Source organism: Cryptomeria japonica, chromosome 2, assembly GCF_030272615.1.
Source record: "Cryptomeria japonica chromosome 2, Sugi_1.0, whole genome shotgun sequence".
In the NCBI taxonomy this organism is placed as follows: domain Eukaryota; kingdom Viridiplantae; phylum Streptophyta; class Pinopsida; order Cupressales; family Cupressaceae; genus Cryptomeria; species Cryptomeria japonica.
The window spans coordinates 275868966-275891430 of NC_081406.1; the positions used below are offsets into that span (position 1 = coordinate 275868966).

General features: G+C 32.6%; 1 protein-coding gene across 2 annotated transcripts in view; it reads left to right on the forward strand.

The window, feature by feature from the left end:
• The first annotated feature begins 16936 nt into the window (after nt 1-16936).
• Nucleotides 16937-22465, forward strand: part of LOC131030493 (pumilio homolog 24) — an 80553-nt gene continuing 75024 nt past the window's right edge. For both annotated transcript variants that reach the window (XM_057961333.2, XM_057961334.2), the window contains exons 1-2: nt 16937-17413; nt 18488-18541. In XM_057961333.2, coding sequence (XP_057817316.2) covers nt 17075-17413; nt 18488-18541 — 393 coding nt within the window. In that variant the 5' untranslated portion in view covers nt 16937-17074. The remainder of the gene's footprint in view (nt 17414-18487; nt 18542-22465) is intronic.

A 22465-nucleotide genomic window follows, 5' to 3' on the forward strand; every position in this document is an offset into this window, starting at 1 on the left:
TTTGGAGTAAATTATATCTTTGCGGAGGTTTACTAAGTGTTTTATTAAGCTTTGATTTCAAAAAATAGATAAAAGCTTCTAAAACCTAAATGCATTAAATGTGGATTTTCTAGGGAAGATGGGAAGAGTACTCAAACATCACTTGACCATTTTTTAATCTCATTTGATGCATTTGAGAGTGGTAAAGAGTTGAGAAGGGAAAAAGAAATTATGCCAACATAGAGGAGAAGAAATTATGCATATAATTTTTTTTCCAATGTTCTACGAAGAAGAATGGATCTGGATTATGTTAAGCCACATCCATGAGGAGTTTATTTGTGTTTACTAACCTTAAAAAATCACAAAAGATGTTATAAGAGAAGTGTTCAGATTGTGCTCCGTCAGAATAGTGCCGACGTTGAAGTCTATAAAGAATGATGAGGTTACCAGACTTACCAAAGAAAAGTTTGATAAGAGAACTCTTATAGAAGATGATATCACTAGCATAGGGGTCAAGCATGCTAAAATGGCGATTTCTTACAAAATATACTTCACTAACATAGAGGGCTCTACTATCACCACTGCAATTCATGTTGCATATAAAATGGTAAAAGAAGGGAATGATTTTGATCTTTGTGAGTTCTTGTAACAGCAATTGATGGATAACCTACACAAGACAAAGGAGACCAAACATAACTACAAGTATGGATCTCTTATTATCTTCTTGATGTTTTATTTTATGAAGGAATTATCTTGGTTGAAAAATATGGTCTAGAGAAGGGATATTCCTGTTGCAGAATAGATTAGGAACCATATGCATAGCTTTTAGATAGCAAAAATTGTGATGTTTCATATTGGGTATCTTCAAAATTTTCTAGAGTGACATGGAAGAAAGATATAGGATACTTGCACAGGTAGTTGAAAGATATAAAGAAGTTATCAACTTCATGGTTGGCAAAAGACAATTGCTATATTGAGGCTATTGAGCCTAGAACTGCATGGTTCCCAAAATGCCATATGAGGTCTTCAAACCTAAATGGATTGCCTATGTTGACATCTTAGTCAGCTATATGGAGGTCATTAAGCCTAGAACAACAAGGTTCCCAAAATACCCTATGAGGTCTCAAGACTTGAATGCATTGCCTATGCTAACATCTTAGTCAGCAAGCCCAAGGATCCCAATGCTAAGATATTTGGGACATATGAGGAGATTACTAACAAAATTATGAAGAAGAAGGTTGATGATATATTTGAGAAGACAAAGGCAAGGTTGGAGGAGATGTTAGGGATACCATCTAGAAGTATTGTTGAGGCATCATAAGCTCTCGTTGATACCCCATAATCACCTTAGGGAATAAGAAGAACAAGTAGGTTTGCCACTGGTAATGAAACACTTCCCAAGCCTTTTGGAACTATTCAAACTCCACCTAGCAGGAGAAGGATTATTGTCAAGGCCCTGTTAAAAATTAAGGCTCATGTTAAGAAGAAGAAACAAAGGACAAAGCAATAGGAAAAAAGAGAAAAGATCACTCCTAAAGATAAGAGAAAAGAGAACAAGACAAGGATAAGAAGAGGAGAGCCCCAAAGTAAGAGGTAAAGAAAAGTGAAAAGTAAAGAAAACAAATAAAACTAAGGATGTACAGGAACATGAGCCTCTATAGTTGAATGACAGATTCAATGCAATTATAAAACATCGAGCACTAAAGAAGACAACATAACTATATGATGAGATGACTTTGGATGAAAAAACCACAATTGAAAAGGCTATAGTGATGTACTTGATGACATTTAATACAACTCTAAGCGAAATTGGTGATCAACTTCTAGTGAGCCTTGAAGATGCACTAGGTGCTGGAGGACAAGAGGTAGTTTTGAAAGAAGCTAAGATGAGGTAACAAGGATTGAACAAAGGAGCATCTCTTACTCATGAGGGAAGAGTTAAATTATCACAAATGCAAGCATAAGAGCTTCATAATGAGAAAAGGGTACATACCTTAATGGTGAAGGATAAATATGACATAGAGAGGACGCGGAGAGAGAGAGAGAGAGAGAGAGAGAGAGAGAGAGAGAGAGAACAAAGGAAAACCATTATTCTTGAAAAGGTGAAGAGTGTTGAGGTGATTTCTAAAGATTAAGCTCCTCCAAGTGACACTGATTTGGAGGATATTCCTGATGTTTCAACACATGAATTTGATGTGTCAACCTTTGATGTTCCTTTGGTAGAGTTGGGTAGTGATGAGCATAATGATGATGCTAAGAAGGATAATGATATTTCTCCTCCAAAGAAGATTGATATAGGTGCACAAGATGCGGGAGAATAAGGTGAAGTTAATGTCCCTTCTTTGGGGAACAATAGTCAAGATGAAGAACAAAACATTTTGGAGAATATAAGAGAAGTAGGTGTGGAAGAGAATACAATGAGTGGAGATGTTGATCAAAAGGAAGAGGACAATCTTGAGAAGGTTTATGATTCAACAAAGAAGATAATAAAGAAGAAAGAGGCTTCTATGGATATAGGTCAGGGTTCTACATCTCTAATTAATTTAAGGACCTATTAAGACTATAGACCCAATTCCACCCTATGGTGACACCATAATTGCTACAAATTCCTACTCATGAAGGGAAAGTTGACCTATCAAACTTTTCTCCCCTTCATAAGTGATAGCTTGGTGACATCTTAAATACATTAGCAAGAAAATAAATTTTGTAGGATCATTTGAAGAAGACATGGTTGATTGATGATATTGCAAAGACTATTTAGTAGGGTCTTTTTGAGGTAAGCATAGATTCATCTATGCCTTTGGAATATAAGTTTAAGTTTCTAATGGATTATTTTAAGGATCATTTATCATATATTGAGTAGAAGGAAGAACAAGAGGTAGTAATAAAGTTGAATTACATATGAAAGGCTAAAGCATTTGACCGGTGTGCCAATGCACATAATAAATTGCAAGACAACATAAAGGAGTTTAAGGATTGTGTTGATAAGGAAACTGCTCTTTGTCAATTATTTTTTAAGGTGCCTTGATTCAACAAAGAGAATTAAAAATTAGATTGACTCTATTGAGTCACAAATATTTTAATTGGTTAGAGCACATGACTTGTCAAAGGACAATGATGGATCCACTAGAGCTCAAGTTGAAAATCTTCATTTTCAGCTATCTCTACTATAGTACCAAAGAGAGGGAAAAAAAAACAATACAACCTATTGAGAGAACCAATGAATTTGAGGTTGGCTTCTCTATCCAAGATATTAGGTGAAGTAGAAAAGGTAGAATGAACTCGTAATTGACAATGTAGATGTGGTTGAGGACCTATTTATACAATTTGAATGCTAGAATCAAATTATTTCCTCAACAAAGGAATATTGAGATGCAACATTATCCCACCTTGAGGTAATGTATAAAGGTATTCCACCTTCTAAGGGAGTTGCAACTTCATAGATGAGAAAATTTTGTGGTTGTATAGTTATGCAAAGCCTACAATATCAATTTTTATTCTTGTTGAAGACTTCATGCACATAGTATCAGTTTTGAGAGATCTCCATTTAAGGGGGATAATTTTGTAATGAGTTCATTTAGTTAGAGGGAGTATATGCAATATTTTTGGTTGTCATAAGTAGGAGACACTATGCCTATAATGGTGAAAATATTAGGGTTTCACCCAATGATGTAGTAAAACCACTAATATTTTTCTTAGAGACCACCACATTAAAGAGGGGTGAACCCAATAGGTCTAGCCTCAAATCAACAAGGATAGGGCTAAGAATTTTTGTTGGGCTCACCATATTAAGTATTGATACCCTCTTTTAAGTTGAATTGTGAAAATGCAAAAAATAGGGTAAATATATTGAAATTTAAGTAAAAGCGCATAAACAGTGAGCTACAGTCATCAGATCGAGCCACAAACCTAGATCTGAGTACTATGTTAGTGCTCGGATATGTTCCCAGAAGGTCATCGTAATTTTTGGGGACCAAAATACCTGTCACTATGGTTCTCTACAAAATTTGTCATCCAAAGGGGAACCTATTTGTCTATGTGAATAAAGTCAATCTTGAAAGTCGTAGCTTTGTACTTGTTCCTACACACAGTAGAGAAGGGCAAATAGTTGGGATTAGGGGTTTGCCTTAGGTCGAACCCCGATTTTGGAATTACCATGAAATATAAATAAAATGTAACTGAATTGTTGTAATGGAAATGATTTCCTTTTGAGGGAAATCCTGAATAATGTCTCAAACACTAATGTTATACATTTTATGGAGTTTTGTTTGTCTCTATAAGGAATTAGGGTTTCATGTAGTCTTCATAAACATAGAACATGAATGTCAACTCCAATGCTTGAATCTTGACCTTACTTCTACTCCAATGCTTAAAAGAAGACTGATTGCTTGCTCACTTGAATGTAGAACTCAATTTTGCTCTCTTGAGTGGATATGAATTTGAATTGATGTCAAAATGAGAGGGATAGAACTCCTTTAATACATGCTTCTCAAAAAACAAATTAATTTTCCGACATGAGCTGGCACGGGGTCTCGGTTCCCGCTCAAATTGAACGACTATTGTGAGGGCCCCAAAATAGGTCTTGATTGGGAGGACCAGAGCGCTAGTGCCCTGGTCTTAACCAATCAGGGACACAGGAAGTTGGGGGAGAAAGGATGCATGATGAAAAAAATGAGTTATTTGCATGGTGTGAGTAGAATCAAAGCTTTGATTGGGCCTTGGGACACAAATGCCAAAGTGAGAGCCCAAATGAGAACAAAATTGTAAGGGAGTACTATTGAGGCTAAAGTTGAACTCCAGAGAATTGACCTAAAACTTGTTAATAGATCATATAATATAAAAGAAAGCTACGTGAAATATTTAACTTCAACCAATGAAACCACATGAAATAAAAGTAAATAAAAGAGATTATACCTTCATGATTTATGTCTCATTGTGTCCTAGCTCCACTATTCCTAGTTGCAGATGATTTGCTCTCAAACAAGCACTGGTAGCTTCCAAGATGGCATATGAAGAATGGACTAATAGTTAATTGACACTGTGAGATGAATATGCAAATGATTTAAGCTAACATGATATTAAGCTATGATAAAAATTCTAAATTTGCTAATTGCTTCAAACTCAAACTCACAGATGCAAGACAAAAACTCCTAGAATAACTGTAAGATTAGCTATTAGTTTCAAAATGGCTTAGGAGACCTCTTTTTATAGATTTTGAGTGCATGAGCTTAGGTGACAGAGCTCAACGGTCATGATTGAATCTTGTAAATTGGATGGCTATGAGCAAGAGGTTGAAGGTTGAGAGAAAGGGGGAAGGATAAGACAAGTGTCACTCATCTCACCTTGACTAAGTTGAAGACTTGAGAGGATATAGGATAGTTGGAGAAGATGTAGGAATGAGAGGACAAGTGGACTCAAGTCCTCCTAAGATATAGGGACGTTGGAGAGAATATAGAAGAAGGTTAGGAAATATGTGTACGTACACAATATTTCATTTATTTTGGAAGTTGGAGATAAGTGGCTAATAAATGATTTAATTTTAATTAATTTTGTTGAATTAACTTAGCCACATGATGGATGAATTGGCAAAGTGGAGATGAAGTAGAGATGGAAAGGTGAGTTGGAAAAGGGATTAAGTAATTTAAGAAATTATTTAATTAATAAGACTATAGGATAGTAGATAAAGGAATAATTAAATATTTAGATATTTAATTAAATGATTAGAAGAAAAATATATAATGAATTAATTAATAAACTGTTTCAATTAAATTAATTAATAGAAGGACATGAAATGAATTAAATAAATTAATCTTTTCAAATTAACTATTTAATAGAAGAATAATTATTAAATAAATATAAAATATTTATTTAATTGCTCATAGCCAATTTTATGTGTATACAAGTACCATTTACGACGCTACATTTATCCCCCACTTTAGTGGGAGTATGAGACTGAGCATACTCTTGGTAAAGTACAAAGGTTTACATTGAAAACATTCATCAAGACATTAAAGAGGTAAGACACACCAAGCCCTCAATGGAATTTAGGATCTTACTACTTCAACATTAAGATAAAAGGGACATCATAGGAGAAGGAGAGAGAGAAAAATACCAAAATTACAAAGCAAAAGGCTTAGTTTGCAAAGTAACTTGAGTATCAAAACATGTGATAGTGTGTGCAAAAAAATAAAGCATTGAGTAGAGTGCATGCCCCCACGTTAAAGCGATTGCATACGCCTTACCGCGAGAAATTTGTTTAAGGTAGCATGCATCCAAAGACAAGCACATTACCACAATGATATGCCCCCAAGAAAGGACAAATCAAAGGATAATGACCACTAAAGACAAAACACATAAGGGTTCTACTAACTCTAGGGTTCTAGTATGCTCTTATGATAAATAATGTATATCATAAAATACATTTGTATTGAATTGACCTCATCCCTCAATGGAAGTAGAACCACAATAGAAGAAGGGCACATGTGTCTTTTGAGTCAACATGGAAGAGACCAAAAGAGATCTCAATGCTTTGCATCATCCTCAAGTCGACAGAACTAGGGATAACAAATAGAAGAATTGAGAAAAAAATAGAGGAATGTTACAAATGGGCGAGAGAGAGAGAGAGAGAGAGAGAGAGAGAGAGAGAGAGAGAGAGAGAGAGAGAGAGAGAGAGAGAGAGAGAGAGAGAGAGAGAGAGAGAGAGAGAGAGAGAGAGAGAGAGAGAGAGAGAGAGAATATGACACAAATGAAGCTAATAAAGCAAATCATCTGTCTCCCAATCTTGTTGAACATTATTTTGGGAAGGTGGACAAGATGCAAGAGGAGAAACTTTGAGCATGGTAGATGGAGCTACTGCAAGTTCCAAACAAGGACCATGCTTTAATGATGAGTCACTTTTTTTGTTACTAGGAGCTAGGATTAATGCTTTTGAAAATTGTTTAGATAAATCATTGTCAACATCAACAAGCTCATATTCATCATTAGAATCACTGGCATCAAAATTGTTAGCATGAACATTATTTTCATCCATTTATTCATCAAGATTAATAAAAATAAGATCTTTAACATGAATTGAACATGAATCGTCACTTTTCTTAAGCATCTTTAATCTTGGAGATTTAGGTTGAACTTCATCCTTAGAGTTAGGTGAAGATTGGACAAATGGGATCATGTCAACATTTGGTGTCTTTAGAGAGGAAATAGGTTGAGTAGAAAGTTCACAAGCCTTAGCATGACGTATATGTCGATGTTCTCTCACATAACGACTTCTTTTAGTTTTAGCCAAGAGTTGTGAAGGTTTAGGATCAATGGAAATAGATTTATTCTCTTCCTTAAAAGTAGGAGGAATGTGAGAAGATCTACTAGGTTGAAAGATAGGAGATGTTGGATGCTTTCCTTTGTAAGATGTAGGAGGCGAGACTGTAGCATATAAAGGAGGAATAAAGGGTGTAGAAAGGAGACTGGGTCCATCATGAGGATGAGGAATAGCTCTAGGATCTCTAGGCTTACTCAAAGATAAGATCATCTCATTCTTCCCCTTTTGATAAGATTGAAAAAGAGCATCACTTTGAGGCTCAATAGGTTCAAACTGTTTAGGCCAGAAGTAATCAAGATTATCATCTCCATGCCTCACCATGGGTTATGCATGTTATGATTAATTGTTGTAATTTTATCATTATGAGGAAATTTTAAGCATTTATGAATAGTAGAAGGGATCACTGTCATGGAAGAGAGCCAAACATGTCCCAACTTCACACGAAATTAATTTGACATAGGATTGTTAGAAAAAATGACATCTAAGAACTTAGTACCAACCTCAACATGAAGAGTAATAGAACCAATAGTAGGGCAAGTGAAACCATCATACACCTTAACCACTACATCAGATTTATCATATGTTACTTGATGCAATTGTCAAGTATAAAGATATTCTTCAGTGATCGCATTCACCATACACGTTGGATCAATGACTACCCCTCATGAGAGTTTCTCTTTTATCTTCACAGTGATATATAGTGGGCCATCAGGTGCATCAATAGTCTCACTAGGATCAAATGTAATGCATAGGTCCTTATGAGGTGTAGATTTATCAACAAGATTCACCACATTGTTAGACTCAAGGCCAAGTTCATCTGGAGAAAAATCAAGATGCTTCGACTCAACCACATTAGTAGAATGGGAAGGCAAAGGATTAGTAAAGATTTGAATGTTTTGATTAGGAGGGGCTACAGATTTATTTCCTTTGTCATTCACACCAACTACATATATGGTATTGTTACCAATAAAGTCTTGAATTCTACTCCTTAAAGAATAACACTTTTTAGTGTCATGATCGGGTTGATGAGGATATTGGCAAAAGGCTTTGGGATCATGATAGAGTAGCAAAGGTTTGGAAATATCAATTGGTTTGATGGGAGGAAGTTTCATCACATTCTTATTTGAAAACAATTGTGTCATAATACTATGCAAAGATTCAGAAAGAGGTGTAAATTCTTTTCTAAAGTATTTGGATAAAGGAGGCACACTTGATGTTGCAATTGCTACCTATGTATTGATGTTGTCATTGAACATGATGTATCCCTTGTTCAGTTTAAAACTCACAAAAGATTGTTGAGCACTTTCATTCTTCTCAACCAGAGCCATTGAAGGAGATGATCCAAATCGACTCACTTGAAGCTAATAATTATGAAGTACTACACACAACTACGTAAAGGAAGAAAACTCATAAAAGAGAATCTTATCTCTAATGTCTTTTTGTAGATTATAAAATAAAAATTCTTTGAACATCTTGATCAAGCATAGGATAAGCAATTAAAGAATACAAATGTTTATATCTACCAATAAAATCAGTCACTTTTTCTTTAACACCTTGCTTACAATAAATCAAATCAGTCAAAGTAATTTTAGGACCAAAATTATTGTGAAATTGTTGAATGAAAGCATTAGCTTATTTTTGAAATTATGTAATAGAATAAGGAGGCAAAGAAAAACACCATTGTAAAGCTTTGTCCCTAAAAGTTTGAGTAAACAATTCAGTCAAAAGTCTTTGATCATGGGCAAAATCACTACACAAAGTTTGAAATATTTTTACATGATTCAAGGAACCATGTTTTTCATTATAAAGCTCCCATTGAGGGATTTCCACATGTTTAGGAGGGACAAAATGGAAAATGTCATCGAATAATGGGATCGCTACATTAAATATGGGCACATTAAACTTGGACTGGGTAATGGAAGCTAGTTGTTGTCGTAAAGATGACACAATTTGTGCTAGGTTGTTGATGGTTGTTTTGATGTATGTATTGAAATTGGAAATATTGGATTGGGATGGAGGAGTAACATTATTGTATGTAGGTGGAGGTTGAGAGTAAGGAGGTGGAACACTATGATCTGTATGTATGGGAAATTATTGGGTCACAAATGGAAAACTCATGGAAGGAGGTATAAAAGAATTTTGATTAATAAAGTTGCCCCATTGACTAACATATGTAGGATTAACATTTTGTGTGGAAGTAGTCATGATAGAAGATGTGAATGTAGGCACACTAGGCAAGGATGTAGGCATAGGAATAGAGTGATTGACTTGACTAGGAGCTTGAGTGTAACCAAGGACTTCAATACAACTTTTCATAGGCATGATATTAGTGTCAACAATACAAGCAAGGCCACACAACAAATCAACACCAAATTTATCACTTTGAACCATTCTTTTAAATCCTCCAATCAATTGGATTGCTTCACTTTCTGGGTATTGTTGACCCATCCATTATTGAAGATTTTCAAATTTATTGTCAATCATTTCCAATTAATCAATGAAAACTCTAGTTAATGATTCATCCACATCATGAGAATAAGGAAAGGAATGAGATAAATGACGTTGTTTGTTGGATTAGAGGAACCACCAACATTCTCGTGAAATAAGTTGTCCAAATTAGGCTCCATATCTTTAGTAATTAAAACTTGGGAAGCCTTAATTATAAAAACTTCTTCTCATGGGAATAATGTAGGTAGGACTAATGGCAGTAAAACTCATGCATAAAGGAGGGAAATTTGAATTTAAAAATTGAAATTGTGATTAAACAATACGAAATTTTAAGCAATTTGATTTGTGAATTTGAAAGATAAATGCATCTAGATCATAGCATATCATATCATAAAGATCAGATCTGAAAAATGATTTGAAACATTATGCAACCCACAAGTAAATTTTAGAATTATAATTTAGAGTTTTTGTAAATTCAACCACTAAATTTATGTAATTCAATTGAAAATTAGATCTAGGATGAAAAATTTGAATGAATAATCAGATCTAAAATAATTAATCCAAATTAGACAACCCACAAACTCAATTTTAGAATTTGAAATTAGGATTTTTGTGAATTTAACCTCTAAATTTTTATAATTCAATTAAAAATTAAACTTGTAAATGTAAATTTGAATTTGAAGTGCACAAACACTCAAATATGAGAACATAAATAAGAAAAATAAAGTGCAAGACGTTGAGTTCGCCAAAATGTAATGGTGAAAATATTAGGGTTTCATGTAATGATGCAGTAAAATCACTAATATTTTTCTTAGAGACCACCACGTTAAAGAGGAGTGAACCCAATAGATATAGCCTCAAATCAACAAGGATAGGGTTGAGAATTTCTATTGGATTCACTAGATTAAGGATTGATACCCTCTTTTAAGTTGAATTGTGAAAATGTTGAAATTAGGGTAAATATGTTGAAATTGAAGTAAGAACGCATAAACAATGAGCTACATTCATTGGATCGAGCCACAAACCTAGATCTGATTAATATGTGAGTGCTCGAATCTATTCCCAAATGGTCATCCTGACTTTTTGGGACTAGAATGCCTATCGCTTTGGTCCTCCAAACTTTTCGCTATCTAAAGGGGAACCTATTCATCTCTATGAATAAAGCCGATCCTAAAAATCACAACTCCATACTTGTTCTTGCGCACAATAGAGAAGGGAAAAATGTTGGGATTAGGGGTTTGCCTTAGGTCAAACCCCAATTTTAGAATTAACCATGAAATAGAAATGAAATGTAATTGAATTGCTAGAATGGAAATGATTTCCTTTTGAGGGAAATACTGAATAATATTTGAAACACTAATGTTACACCTTTTTATGGAGTTTTGTTTGTCTCCACAAGGAATTAGGGCTTCATGTAGTCTTCATAATCATAGAACATGAATGTCAACTCCAATGCTTGGATCTTGACCTTGCTTCTGGTCCAATGCTTGAAAGATGACCAATTGCTTGCTCACTTGAATGTAGATCTCAAATTTTCTTTCTTGAGTGGATATGAATTTGAATTGATGTCAAAATGTGAGGGGTAGACCTCCTTTTATGCATGCTTGTCGAAAAACATTTATTAATTTTCTGACATGAACCTACATGGGATCTAGGTTCTCACTCAAATTGAATGACCATTGTGAGGGCCCCCAAAAAAGGTCCTAATTGGGAGGACCAAAGCGTCAGTGCCCTGGTCTTGACCAATCAGGGACACCTGAAGTTGGGGGAGAAAGGGTGCATGATGAAAAAAATGAGTTATTTGCATGGTGTGAGCAGAATCAGGACTTCAATCAGGCCTCGAGACATGAATTCCAAGGTGAGTGCCCAAATGAGGAAAAAATTGTAAGGAGTATAATTTAGGACTCTACAATGCCCTTTTTCCTTGATGTTAAAGTGGGGAGAGTGTACATTTGGTTGTTTTGTCAAAAGGGGAGTATGTACCTGGATAAAGGAAGAACATAGTTGTACATAAATATGTGGATTGCCATCAATGACAAAAGGGGAGATTGTTTGCAATATGTGCAACATGGTGTTGTCATTGATGTCAATATAGTATACTTGTATATAAAAGGATTGTTACTATTGAAAAGACTAAGAAATATTGAAGAGGATGATAAATGTTTGGGATCAACATATTTGACAAAGATATGTGTGAGAGAGATGGTTTGATATGTGATCAACATGATTGGAGATAGTTTAGAAGATCATCATGGTAGTATATTGTGTGAATGTATGGTATATGTATGATAACACATTGTTACATATGTTTTATACTTTGGGTGAGGAATGCAATCATCTTGATTAATTTCTTTATGTTTTGAGGAGTTGGATGAAGGATTTCAATGCTTCTGGTCTTAGTTGTATGACTAGAAAATTTATCTAAGGCATTGACAATATATTTTTCTAAGTATGTGATATGGCATTTTGATTCACATTCTTCTACATTACATGATCTGGTTGTGTGGCTTTGGAGTTAAATTATTAATGTGTAAGGAGTCTACTTCCTGAAATTCAATTATAGCCATTTTTGTAGTAAGAGTTATAAGTATTTGTTCTCTGGATTACAATTTAACAATGTAATGTATCTCAGTTGCTCATTAGAATGCTTTGCATTCCTCCACACTATGATTGGTATGCTTGTGTAGAATTGGGAACATGTTCAAGAAGGTATAAGGGTGTAGTGATATGAGTTGCAGATGTTTTTGTGCACCATAGTAAAATATTGATTGTGTTGGAGTGTATCATTTAGATCGGTTTGCCTTGTTTCTATTAGTTTAGTGGGTCTCTCTACTTGCACCAACACTTGATGATTATTTCTTTTGGAGATGACTATAAGAGGTTGCACATGGTCTTCATTGCCTTCATCTTGGTGTGCACGATGATTTTGGTTTCTCCCTAGTGGTGTAAAGGCAAATAGTTAACAATTTTGATAGTGGTGTTGATATTTGGGCCAACAGTTTGAGTTCCTTAATTTACAGTTGATCCTAACCTATCTTATCTGATTTGATTGAGTTTGTGTATGGTTTGGGTTGATTTGCAACCTAATTTTGTTCATGCTACATGTGTTTGAAGCTAACCTAGACTGGGTCACACATTTTAGTTGTTGATAGGTCTTATTGGATAAAACCTAATTGATGTTTTGAGGTACTGTAGAGTGTATATAAGGAAAGATAGATCATTTGTAAATGAAGTGTGAGGAATGAAATGATTTGGTGATGTATCATATGCGTATGAACTATGAAAAATTAACATGATAGAGTAATTGTGTTACAAAGAGGATTGCAACATCAACATATATTTCATATGCTTCTTCTACAATATTTCGTTTGTATATTTTCATTATACTTTTCATGTATTCTACTTCTAGATAGTGAGTCTCTTCAACAGGTCTGTGTTTCATTGTATCTTGCTCTATTAAGTCCTTTCTGGGAGCAGTGAGTTTCTTTGGGCATTGAGCCCTTAAACACACATTGTAATATTTGTTTCATATTGGGTGAGTTAACTCTTATTGTGGTTTTTCCCTTATTGGGTTTTCCACGTAAAAGTTTTCGTGTTCTTGTGTGGTGCATTCTTTGTTTATGTTCTTTATTTTAGCAGATCTGATTTACTGTTTAAATTGGTAATGGATGTTTAAGTTTGAATTAATGTTGATTCACCCCCCTCTCAACATCTGGGTGTGTTCAACAAATGGGTCCTTAGATTTTGTTTGCATAAAAAGGTCCTTTAATCCTAAAAATGACATTGCTTAAATTATATTTTTATTTTAATATTTATTAAGGTAAGAATGTATAGATGATGTGAGAGAATTTGATGTTTAAGTTTAGACCAATATTTGATCATTATATTGGGAAATATATTTATGTATAACAATAAAATTTAAATAAATAACCATACGTAATGTTTGATAAGGTTTTCAAAAATATAGTTTTTAAAAAAAAAAATCCAAAAATTCCAACCTATAGAATAAATTTAATAAAAATGTTGACTAGACTTTGACCATTAAAGCACTTGCTTTATGCTTAATAGCAAGTTACAAAGAAGAAACCTACCTTTTTTTTTATAAGCTTTCCAAAAAATTAAATTTTGTAATAATATTTATTGAGGTAGGAATGTATAGATAGTGTGAGAGAAATTGATGTCCATTAAATTAAGAAATATATTTTACGTATAATAATGAAATTTAAATAAATAACCCTACCTAATGTTTGATAAGGTTTTAAAAAATGTAATTTTTTTAAAAATAATTCCAAAAATTACAACCTATAGAGTAATTTTAATAAAAAAATTGACTAAACTTTGACCATTAAATTAAAGCAATTGTTTTATGCTTGATAGCAAGTTACAAAGAACAAACCCTACCTTTTTTTTATAAGCTTTCCAAAAAATAAATTTTTAAAAAGTTTAGACTTTAGAGCAAATTAATGTAAATAATAAAATATTATTAGCTTTTTGAAAATGTAGCTTCACAATTTGATTTTTTGTGAGGTTATTTAATACACTCTAAAACCTAGAAAAGATTATATCCAAATTAACATTAGTTTAGGAGATATTATGGAAACAAAAATGTTGGTCTAAATCACAACTCTAATACCACTTGTTAGGATATTTTAAAAAAAATTAATGCAAACATTAGAATTATTGTTGACCACTTCGAGGGGATGACCTCAAATAATTAAATAACAATATATGAATTCAATAGATGATATGATGATATGGAATAGAGTTTCATCCTTATTTATAGGCTTACTTTGTAGGGACATATAGGGATTAATGTATTAATTAATATTTATGTTAGGGTTAATTAGGCCACACGTGATTAATATATTATACTTAGAAATATATGATATTGGGATTATAACACTACTACAACTATTATATTATTTAAAATATACATTATTGAGGAATTGAAAATCCTAATGGCTTTGTTTATTTCTGATGCCACCCCCTCTTTCTCTAAATAATGGCTTCTCATCCTCTACTAGACAAAGAGACTTGTTGTGACTGAAAGAATCATATTTTGCCACAAACAAAACTTTAGATCTAGGTAGAGAATTACCTTTTCCTAATCATGATTGCCCCATGATCACCTCTTTTTTGTTAATGACTTGAATATTGAAATTTCAATGTTAAATCTTGTATGGTTAGATTAAATATATAATACATCTTCCATAGACTAGATATCTCTATGTATATATATGAATCTACAATATATTGAAGGACATTTCCATCATGCTCAATTACCCTAATAGTGTATACTTGCCCTCTTCCTTTGTTTCTTGCAACATCCATTTTGTTGCTTCTTAGGTTGTGAAAGCGTTTGGGTGATTTAAAAAAGTCTCAATTTTAGAATCATAGATTGTAGATTGGTTTTGTAGTTTGGCTTAATAATATGTGACACTATTCCTTTCACCAACAATGTATCTTTGTTAGGATTTTTTTTGGATATTAAAAGTAATTTTTATGTTAAATGTTCTAATAGAAAATATTTATTATTCACTTCCTTCACTTAGAATTAAAGTTTATTTTCTTTTTTCTTTTTCTAAAAATGTTCAATTTGGCAACTAAATTCAAGGTTAAGTGGACGATTCTTTTATTATTTTTGGCATTCATGTTATTTTGTTAATATTTACAAGTTATAATTTCAAATTCTTTGGTTCATTGCTAGTGATAAACAATATAAATGATAAAGGGTATAATCATATGTATACATTTAATCACAATCAACACACCTCTAACATTAATATTCATCTCTTCATTATCTATACAAGTTGATAATACACTAACACATTTATTATTGCAAGATATGTTACTTTGTGCATTCTACACTTATGACATTTTATGGTTATTTGTTTTGTCAGATTATATTAATACGTGACAAATTATAAATATTATTTTAAATAATCAAATTAAAATTTAAAATAAACAATATTATGTGCAAGATTTGAGGTACGAAAATTGCTTTAATTTTTGCTACAAATTTTCAATTTCTTTGAGATAAAGTTGACAAGCTGTTTAGTCAAGGTAATTTTCCTTATCTACTCATTGAGCAACTTATTGCAGTTTTTATTTTGTATGGATGATCTTGAACAAAAAGTTATAGTTTGCCCACAAAAGGATTTGAATCATAAACTTGCTTCTACCATAACCATGTTTTTTCCAGACAAGGATCATGATGCTCCTAGAATAAACCCTCAATCATAATGGAATCGAAAGTCTAATTAAACCACATGAGTAACCTCTTTCATTAAACAAAATATACTAATTTTTCATTAATATCATTTATTATAAAACCAAATTTCCACTTACATTATTTTATGTAATTTATCTTTAAAATAATATAATCTATTTTTCTTCCATGTTCCATCTCCCAATCCTACTAGCATATACATCTTTAATAAAATTGTCACTATTTTAAAAAACATACCATTTTGTACATACAAATACATATAATGTGCTTTTAATTTCACGTTTGATTCTAAATGATAGTCTTCATAATGTTTCTTTGACACTTTAATACGATCTATAATTAATATGATCTAGAAACATCCATGCTTGCTATCTAGACCACAACAAATGCTATAACATGAAAAATTAAGATTAGAGCTAAATTAAGATTACAATTAGATAAAAGGTTTGAGTTAGAGTTCACTTATGCTTCAAATCAAATTAAATGAATTAATAAAATATAATAAAATAGACACCTCAAAATGATACCTTTCAAAATCCTTTACATAAATTTCTTTAAATACAAGTGTGATAATTTTTTCTAAATAAATAATATATATTAACATATCACTTACAATATCTCTTATTTTTTATCAACTAAAAATATTAAATGCACCCACTAAAATTCAACCCAACCATGGAAAACTAAAATTCAACTATTTGAAAGAAAAAAAAAAAAAACACCAATTAAAAATAATAAATGAACCCATGAAAATTCAACCCAACCATGGAAAACTAAAATTCAACTATTTGAAAGAAGAAAAGAAAAAAAAACAATAACAAACCACTAAAGTAACATTCATTAGTAATAATAATACTAATTAATTTTTTATTTTACAAAAAATAAAATAAAAATTGTTACACAAAAAAAAAAATAGTGCCTAGCCCACAGCATAAATATTTTAACTAATTCTCACTAAAGCAAAACTTTAGCATCGTATACTTCAGAACCTCAACGCACGAATCGTGCATTTTCTGATTAGCCTTACCTTTTTTCCCAAGCTTTGCTTGATATCAAAGGGTTTAGGGTTTAACGTAACCAGTAGCAGAGACACAGACCGAACAATGGCGGCTGACGCTCCTCACAAATCCAAGAAGCGTAAGAGTGTTTCTGATGGCAATTCCGATGCCGGCAAAACATTTAGAAATGACTGGAAGACCAACACATCGCCTGCGAAAAAGATGAAGCATTCAAAAACAGAAGGAAATGATTATAATAAGCCTGTTAAGAAGGGTAGCACCAAACCTTTGAAGCCAAAGTTTGAGACCAAATCTTTGAAGCCAAAGTTTGACAAGTCCAAAAATAAGCACCTTGCCCATGCCGAGCGTCCTAAAATCCCCAGCGACAAGACGACCATGGTGCCAGACGCTAATGCAACTAAGCAGGACCGTAAAAAATGGAAGGTAGGGGTGGGCATTTTATGCCTTATTTGTTCTAGCTTTAGGTCATTATTTAGTTGAATTGCAATAAATAATACCACAAGTTCAAATTCTGCGAGGTTTGTCCAGATATATTAGGGCGAATTTCAGTAAAACTTATAATGGATTATATTTAGGTATTATCCGCTTGTATGGAAAGGTGCAATGTCAGAAAATTTTAATTTGAAATATCAATTACACCTGGTCAAGTTTAAGTAGAAATCAGCTAATTTTGCTGTATGTTTCAGTAATTAGTATAAGTTCCTGCGATTTTTGCTTTAAATTTCAGTAAGATTTACGACAATATTGTTTTACTATTACCTGGTTAAACTTCATTAACATTTGTTTGATATGAAGGTTTGAAATCGGTACAGTACACTTTGTAATAGTAGCTTTTACTCTGATACAAATTTACTGAAACTTTATGACTTCAGTAAAATTGTTTGCTTAACGAGGACAGATTTTAGCAGCATAGATGAATCCCTTTCAGTTTTACCTTGAAATAAAGTTCTGTAGGGTTTACTCTAATACGAAAAGTGCAAGCTATAGTAAAATTTAGTAGTATTGTTGTACAGGTACCTTGTTTAATTTTGTTATAACATTCTTTGATACAAATTGTTAAATGTCAGTTAAGTTCATTTTGAAATATGTGCTACTCTTTGTTATAGTATCTGCTCGAAACAATTTAATATAACCATTCTGGGTTAAGTTTCAGCAACGTTTGTTTTGATATTAAATGTTAAATTCAGTCAAATTTGTTTTCACGGTTCAATATATGGAGAATCTATTCTAAAATATAAGTTTATGACTTATGATTCGGTGGGTTGAAGTATTACTTCCGTTGTGTTTCTGTAAAATTGTTTAAATTATCTGTTAATTGAAAGTAAAAAACAGTAAAAACTAAAAATGAAAAATATTAGCTATATCTGGGAATGTTTCATCAAATTTTTCTTTGATTTTCACTAGAATTTGTCTTAAACATATCAGCCCCCTGGGGATTTCTAGTTTAAAGCAATAGATGGGATTTTATGGCCTCATATATTATGTTGTTGGTTGCAGGAGCTCACAGAGAACCGCAAGAGAAAGCGAAAACCTCATTATGATCTTCAGAAAGTAAGATTTATTATTTTTTTTTTTGTGATGTACAGCCTTTAACTTCATAATATCCCTTTATAATATTTTTATGAACTATGCAATTTTTGAGATTCCTATCTGAACAGCAGTGTCTAATACTAATGATTACTATTGAAATCCTTACACATAATGATGAACAGCTCACACACTGTGATTCCCCCGATCATGTCACAATGAATTTAGTTAAATAAAATATAATAATAATATTCATTAACATAATCATAAATAAAATTAAAGAATGTATATATAAATATATTATCATTGCTCAGAAAATCGTCTTATTTATAAGACTTAATGATTTTCCAAAGATTATAAGATAAATAAGACAAATGTGAAAAGCATTGCAACTAATGAAGGTTAATTCTGGCCAGCCATACATTGGCAACTAAGTACAAGGCAAATACAAATACATATTAATCGCTCATGAAAAAAAGGGTGCATGACGAAAACACATCCAGTACTCGTTTTATTCTGATAGCTGAATAATCAACTATACAAAGGTGGTCGTTATGGAAAGCAAGCTTTGAAGTCAATGGCGTAATAATAAGGGCAGCGATTCATATGATTAATAGCGATCCACATAAGGTAATAAACTAAAATAAAAGATATTTGTATATAGCGATTACAATCATATTATATGCAGCGATTACCTTATGGGCAGTGATTAATCAAGAATATTAGTAAAGAAATAACACAGCAGGGTAGCAATTAAGTATGAAGGGTTGCAACCCTTGCAAATGCAATAGACTCAATGAAAAGGTGTGTCTTCTCCTCGTTTGAAGATATAAGAGGAAGGGCAAATCATTTGGAAAAGGCATTGAAAAGGAATTAAGAGAAAGGGACTGCAGGTTATTCTGGTCCGATCACTATGTTTGCTGCCACAGTACTGATAATTCTTTATCATTATATATATATATATACAGAATAATAATCAATTATATTAATGTAATGTACTAGGTAGTAATATATGTTGCTCTTTGAGAATTGACAGCCTCCTAATAGGGACATTACACACACAAATCCAACATGAGTCAAACTAGAAATAGCTGAATATAAACCACTGTCAAATGGCAGCACCAAATATAGATGCAAGAATATAAATGAGTAAAACTAAACCAACACATATGTAAATACTGAAATCTGATATAAACTGCTGGATAATCAATGCAACGTAGCAACAATCACATCGATATTTTGGAACAACAAATTCATAGGGATATAGAAATATTGAAAAACAAAAATATTGGAACAGCAGCGTTTTACTTTTATTTGATAATAAAAACTCAAGCCTTATATGCTGGTAAAATCGGATGATGATAGGGTACTGTAGGGGCACTGAAATGCTGAAATAAACACGTCACACTGAAATGCAAACGCATGGAACTTATACACCAACTGGAAACAAGAAAAACACTATATAATTTTGTCAGCTCAACTGCTATTCTTGGATGAAACTGTCTCAAAGAACAAGAGGGTTTTTGTCCTCCAAATTTCCACACTCCAAGAGTTTCATCCTTAGAAGAAATAGATGAATACAAGTTCCCAAGCTAGCAGATAATATGGGGTTTTTTATTTCATAAACAATAAATGATTTCCTTTGAGCAATTCTGTTTCTTTTATAAGCTCCCTTTTGGCTCTTTAAATTTGAATTTTCTTTTCCCTCAAAAAATTTCCTTCAAAAGTGTTCAAATTTTTTTTTTAATAAAATGTTACATAGGGCCTTAGAATGTCCTATTTAGACAGTTGTGTTGTTAACATAATAGTATTTAATTTGTCCTTTTATAGTGTCTTAAAATAACGTTATCTGGACCAACTTAAAATTTTATTATTACATTATCTTCTTAACTTTATCCCCTTAGCCCACAAGAAATAAAGAAATGAGTCCTCAATTAGAAAAGGGGACAGGACAAAATTTGCCATTCATTATGTTTATACTTTATACTATATATTTTTTGGAGAAACAATCGAACACACTCTTAATTATAAAGAAGATGGGGTTGGGGTAACATTTCAGTTGTATGACTCACCCTTTCTACCATTTATTTACAATAAAGACAATCAAAGTTTTAAGGAGGGTTCCTTCATTTTTATATTAACTCTATGATAAGATGCTGTTTCTTGACGCTTCTTCATGAAAGGGCATGAAGGCTCCATAAAAAGAGGGGAGAGCCCAAAGGAACCAATAAAGGCTATCACCAACATATGAACTTTGGTTCTAACATTATTTTGAGACTTAGTGAGTCTTAGCTAAACTTGTCGAGTCTCATGCCTAGTGAACTCCAGTCAATCTAGGGGAATTGCCTCAATGGACTTATCACTCAACAAAAGACATACAGTGATAAAGAAGAAAATAATTTTAAGCTGCATGTAATGCCCCCTACTGGGACTTAACCTAATTTGCTCTAAAATTCTTCAATTAGGGTTTGAATAATGCTTGGGAATGGAAATTGTTATCTCAGTATCCTGATGTAGGGCCTGCAACCAGGTTAATTTCACATATGAACCAATATTAAACAAATAGAATTCAGATTTACTATTGTAACATCCAAGATGTACATATGGAATTCCCTTTGAAGTTCTATCCAATCAACTCATCATCATTAGGGAGCACCAGTTGGGAGACCATACAAGGCACCTTGAGCTGTTCCACCCAGCCGAAGAGCATGGAATGACTACCTCCATTCTTGCCTCCCAGCCCCACTTGGTGTGTCTCTACTGGCTCTAGCTGCTGGCAGTCCTTTGTATGTACCATGTCTCCCCTCCAAAATGAGATAGCAGATTGGATGAAACTTTAAAGGAATCAATTTATTTATTTTATTATGCGGTGATTACACAGTAACAAGAATAATAACATATCTAAATATACATATATATATATATATATATATATATATATATATATATATATATATATATATATATATATATATATATATATATATATATATATATATATATATATATATATATATATATAACAGTAATCATGTATTATCCAAATGCTATGCCTATTCCATATCCGTAGAAAACGGTACTAGTTCAACATAATCAGAATGCCACATATTATTATTTATACCAAATACTCAGACTAATATATACAGACTGTCGTCTTAATTCGATACTGCTGAGATGGTGATTATTGGTTTTTTAACCACTGTTTATCTTTCTACTTCAATGCCTTCTTCACACAGATTCTTCTACCTTTATATCTCTACGTTTTGTTTCAAGATTGATAACTATTGGAGTTTTCTGTCCTTAGAAGATGGTCACCACCTTTCATAAAAATGCCTCTTCCTAAACAAAACCAACCGCTGCCTTATTTGTTTATTAATTGCTTCTTAAATGCTTAATCAATGTTTACTCAATTGTTGTTTATCATGATTTGAATGTTGTGTATACCAATCATCACTCCCTTCTAATAACATCACACTTTACAATATACTGCTGCATTTTAATGGCTGTTCCTTAGGTAAACATTGTTCATTATTATTCGTAGTTAATTACTGCATAATTGATGTCTTATCCATCTCATAATCTTTGGCTTCTACAGAAAATGGTAAAGTCTCATAAATGAGACGATTTTCTGATTAATGGCATCTCTTGATTTATTTATTCTGTTTTCTTCCTGGGTATAAGAAGTTGTTGATAGGTGGGGACATGACACTGCAATACTTCTCTCCCTCCCTCATTTTTCACTTATTCATGAAAGAGCTCAAAGCTTCCATAGAAAGAAGGGAGAGCCCAAAGGAACCGAGGAAATCTATCACCAACATAAGAACTTTGGTTCTAACATTATTTTGAGACTCAGTGAGTCTCAGATAAACTTGCTGAGTCCTAAGGCCAGTGAGCTTTGGTCAATCTGGTGGACTTGCCTCAGTGGACTTATCACTCAACAAAAAGACA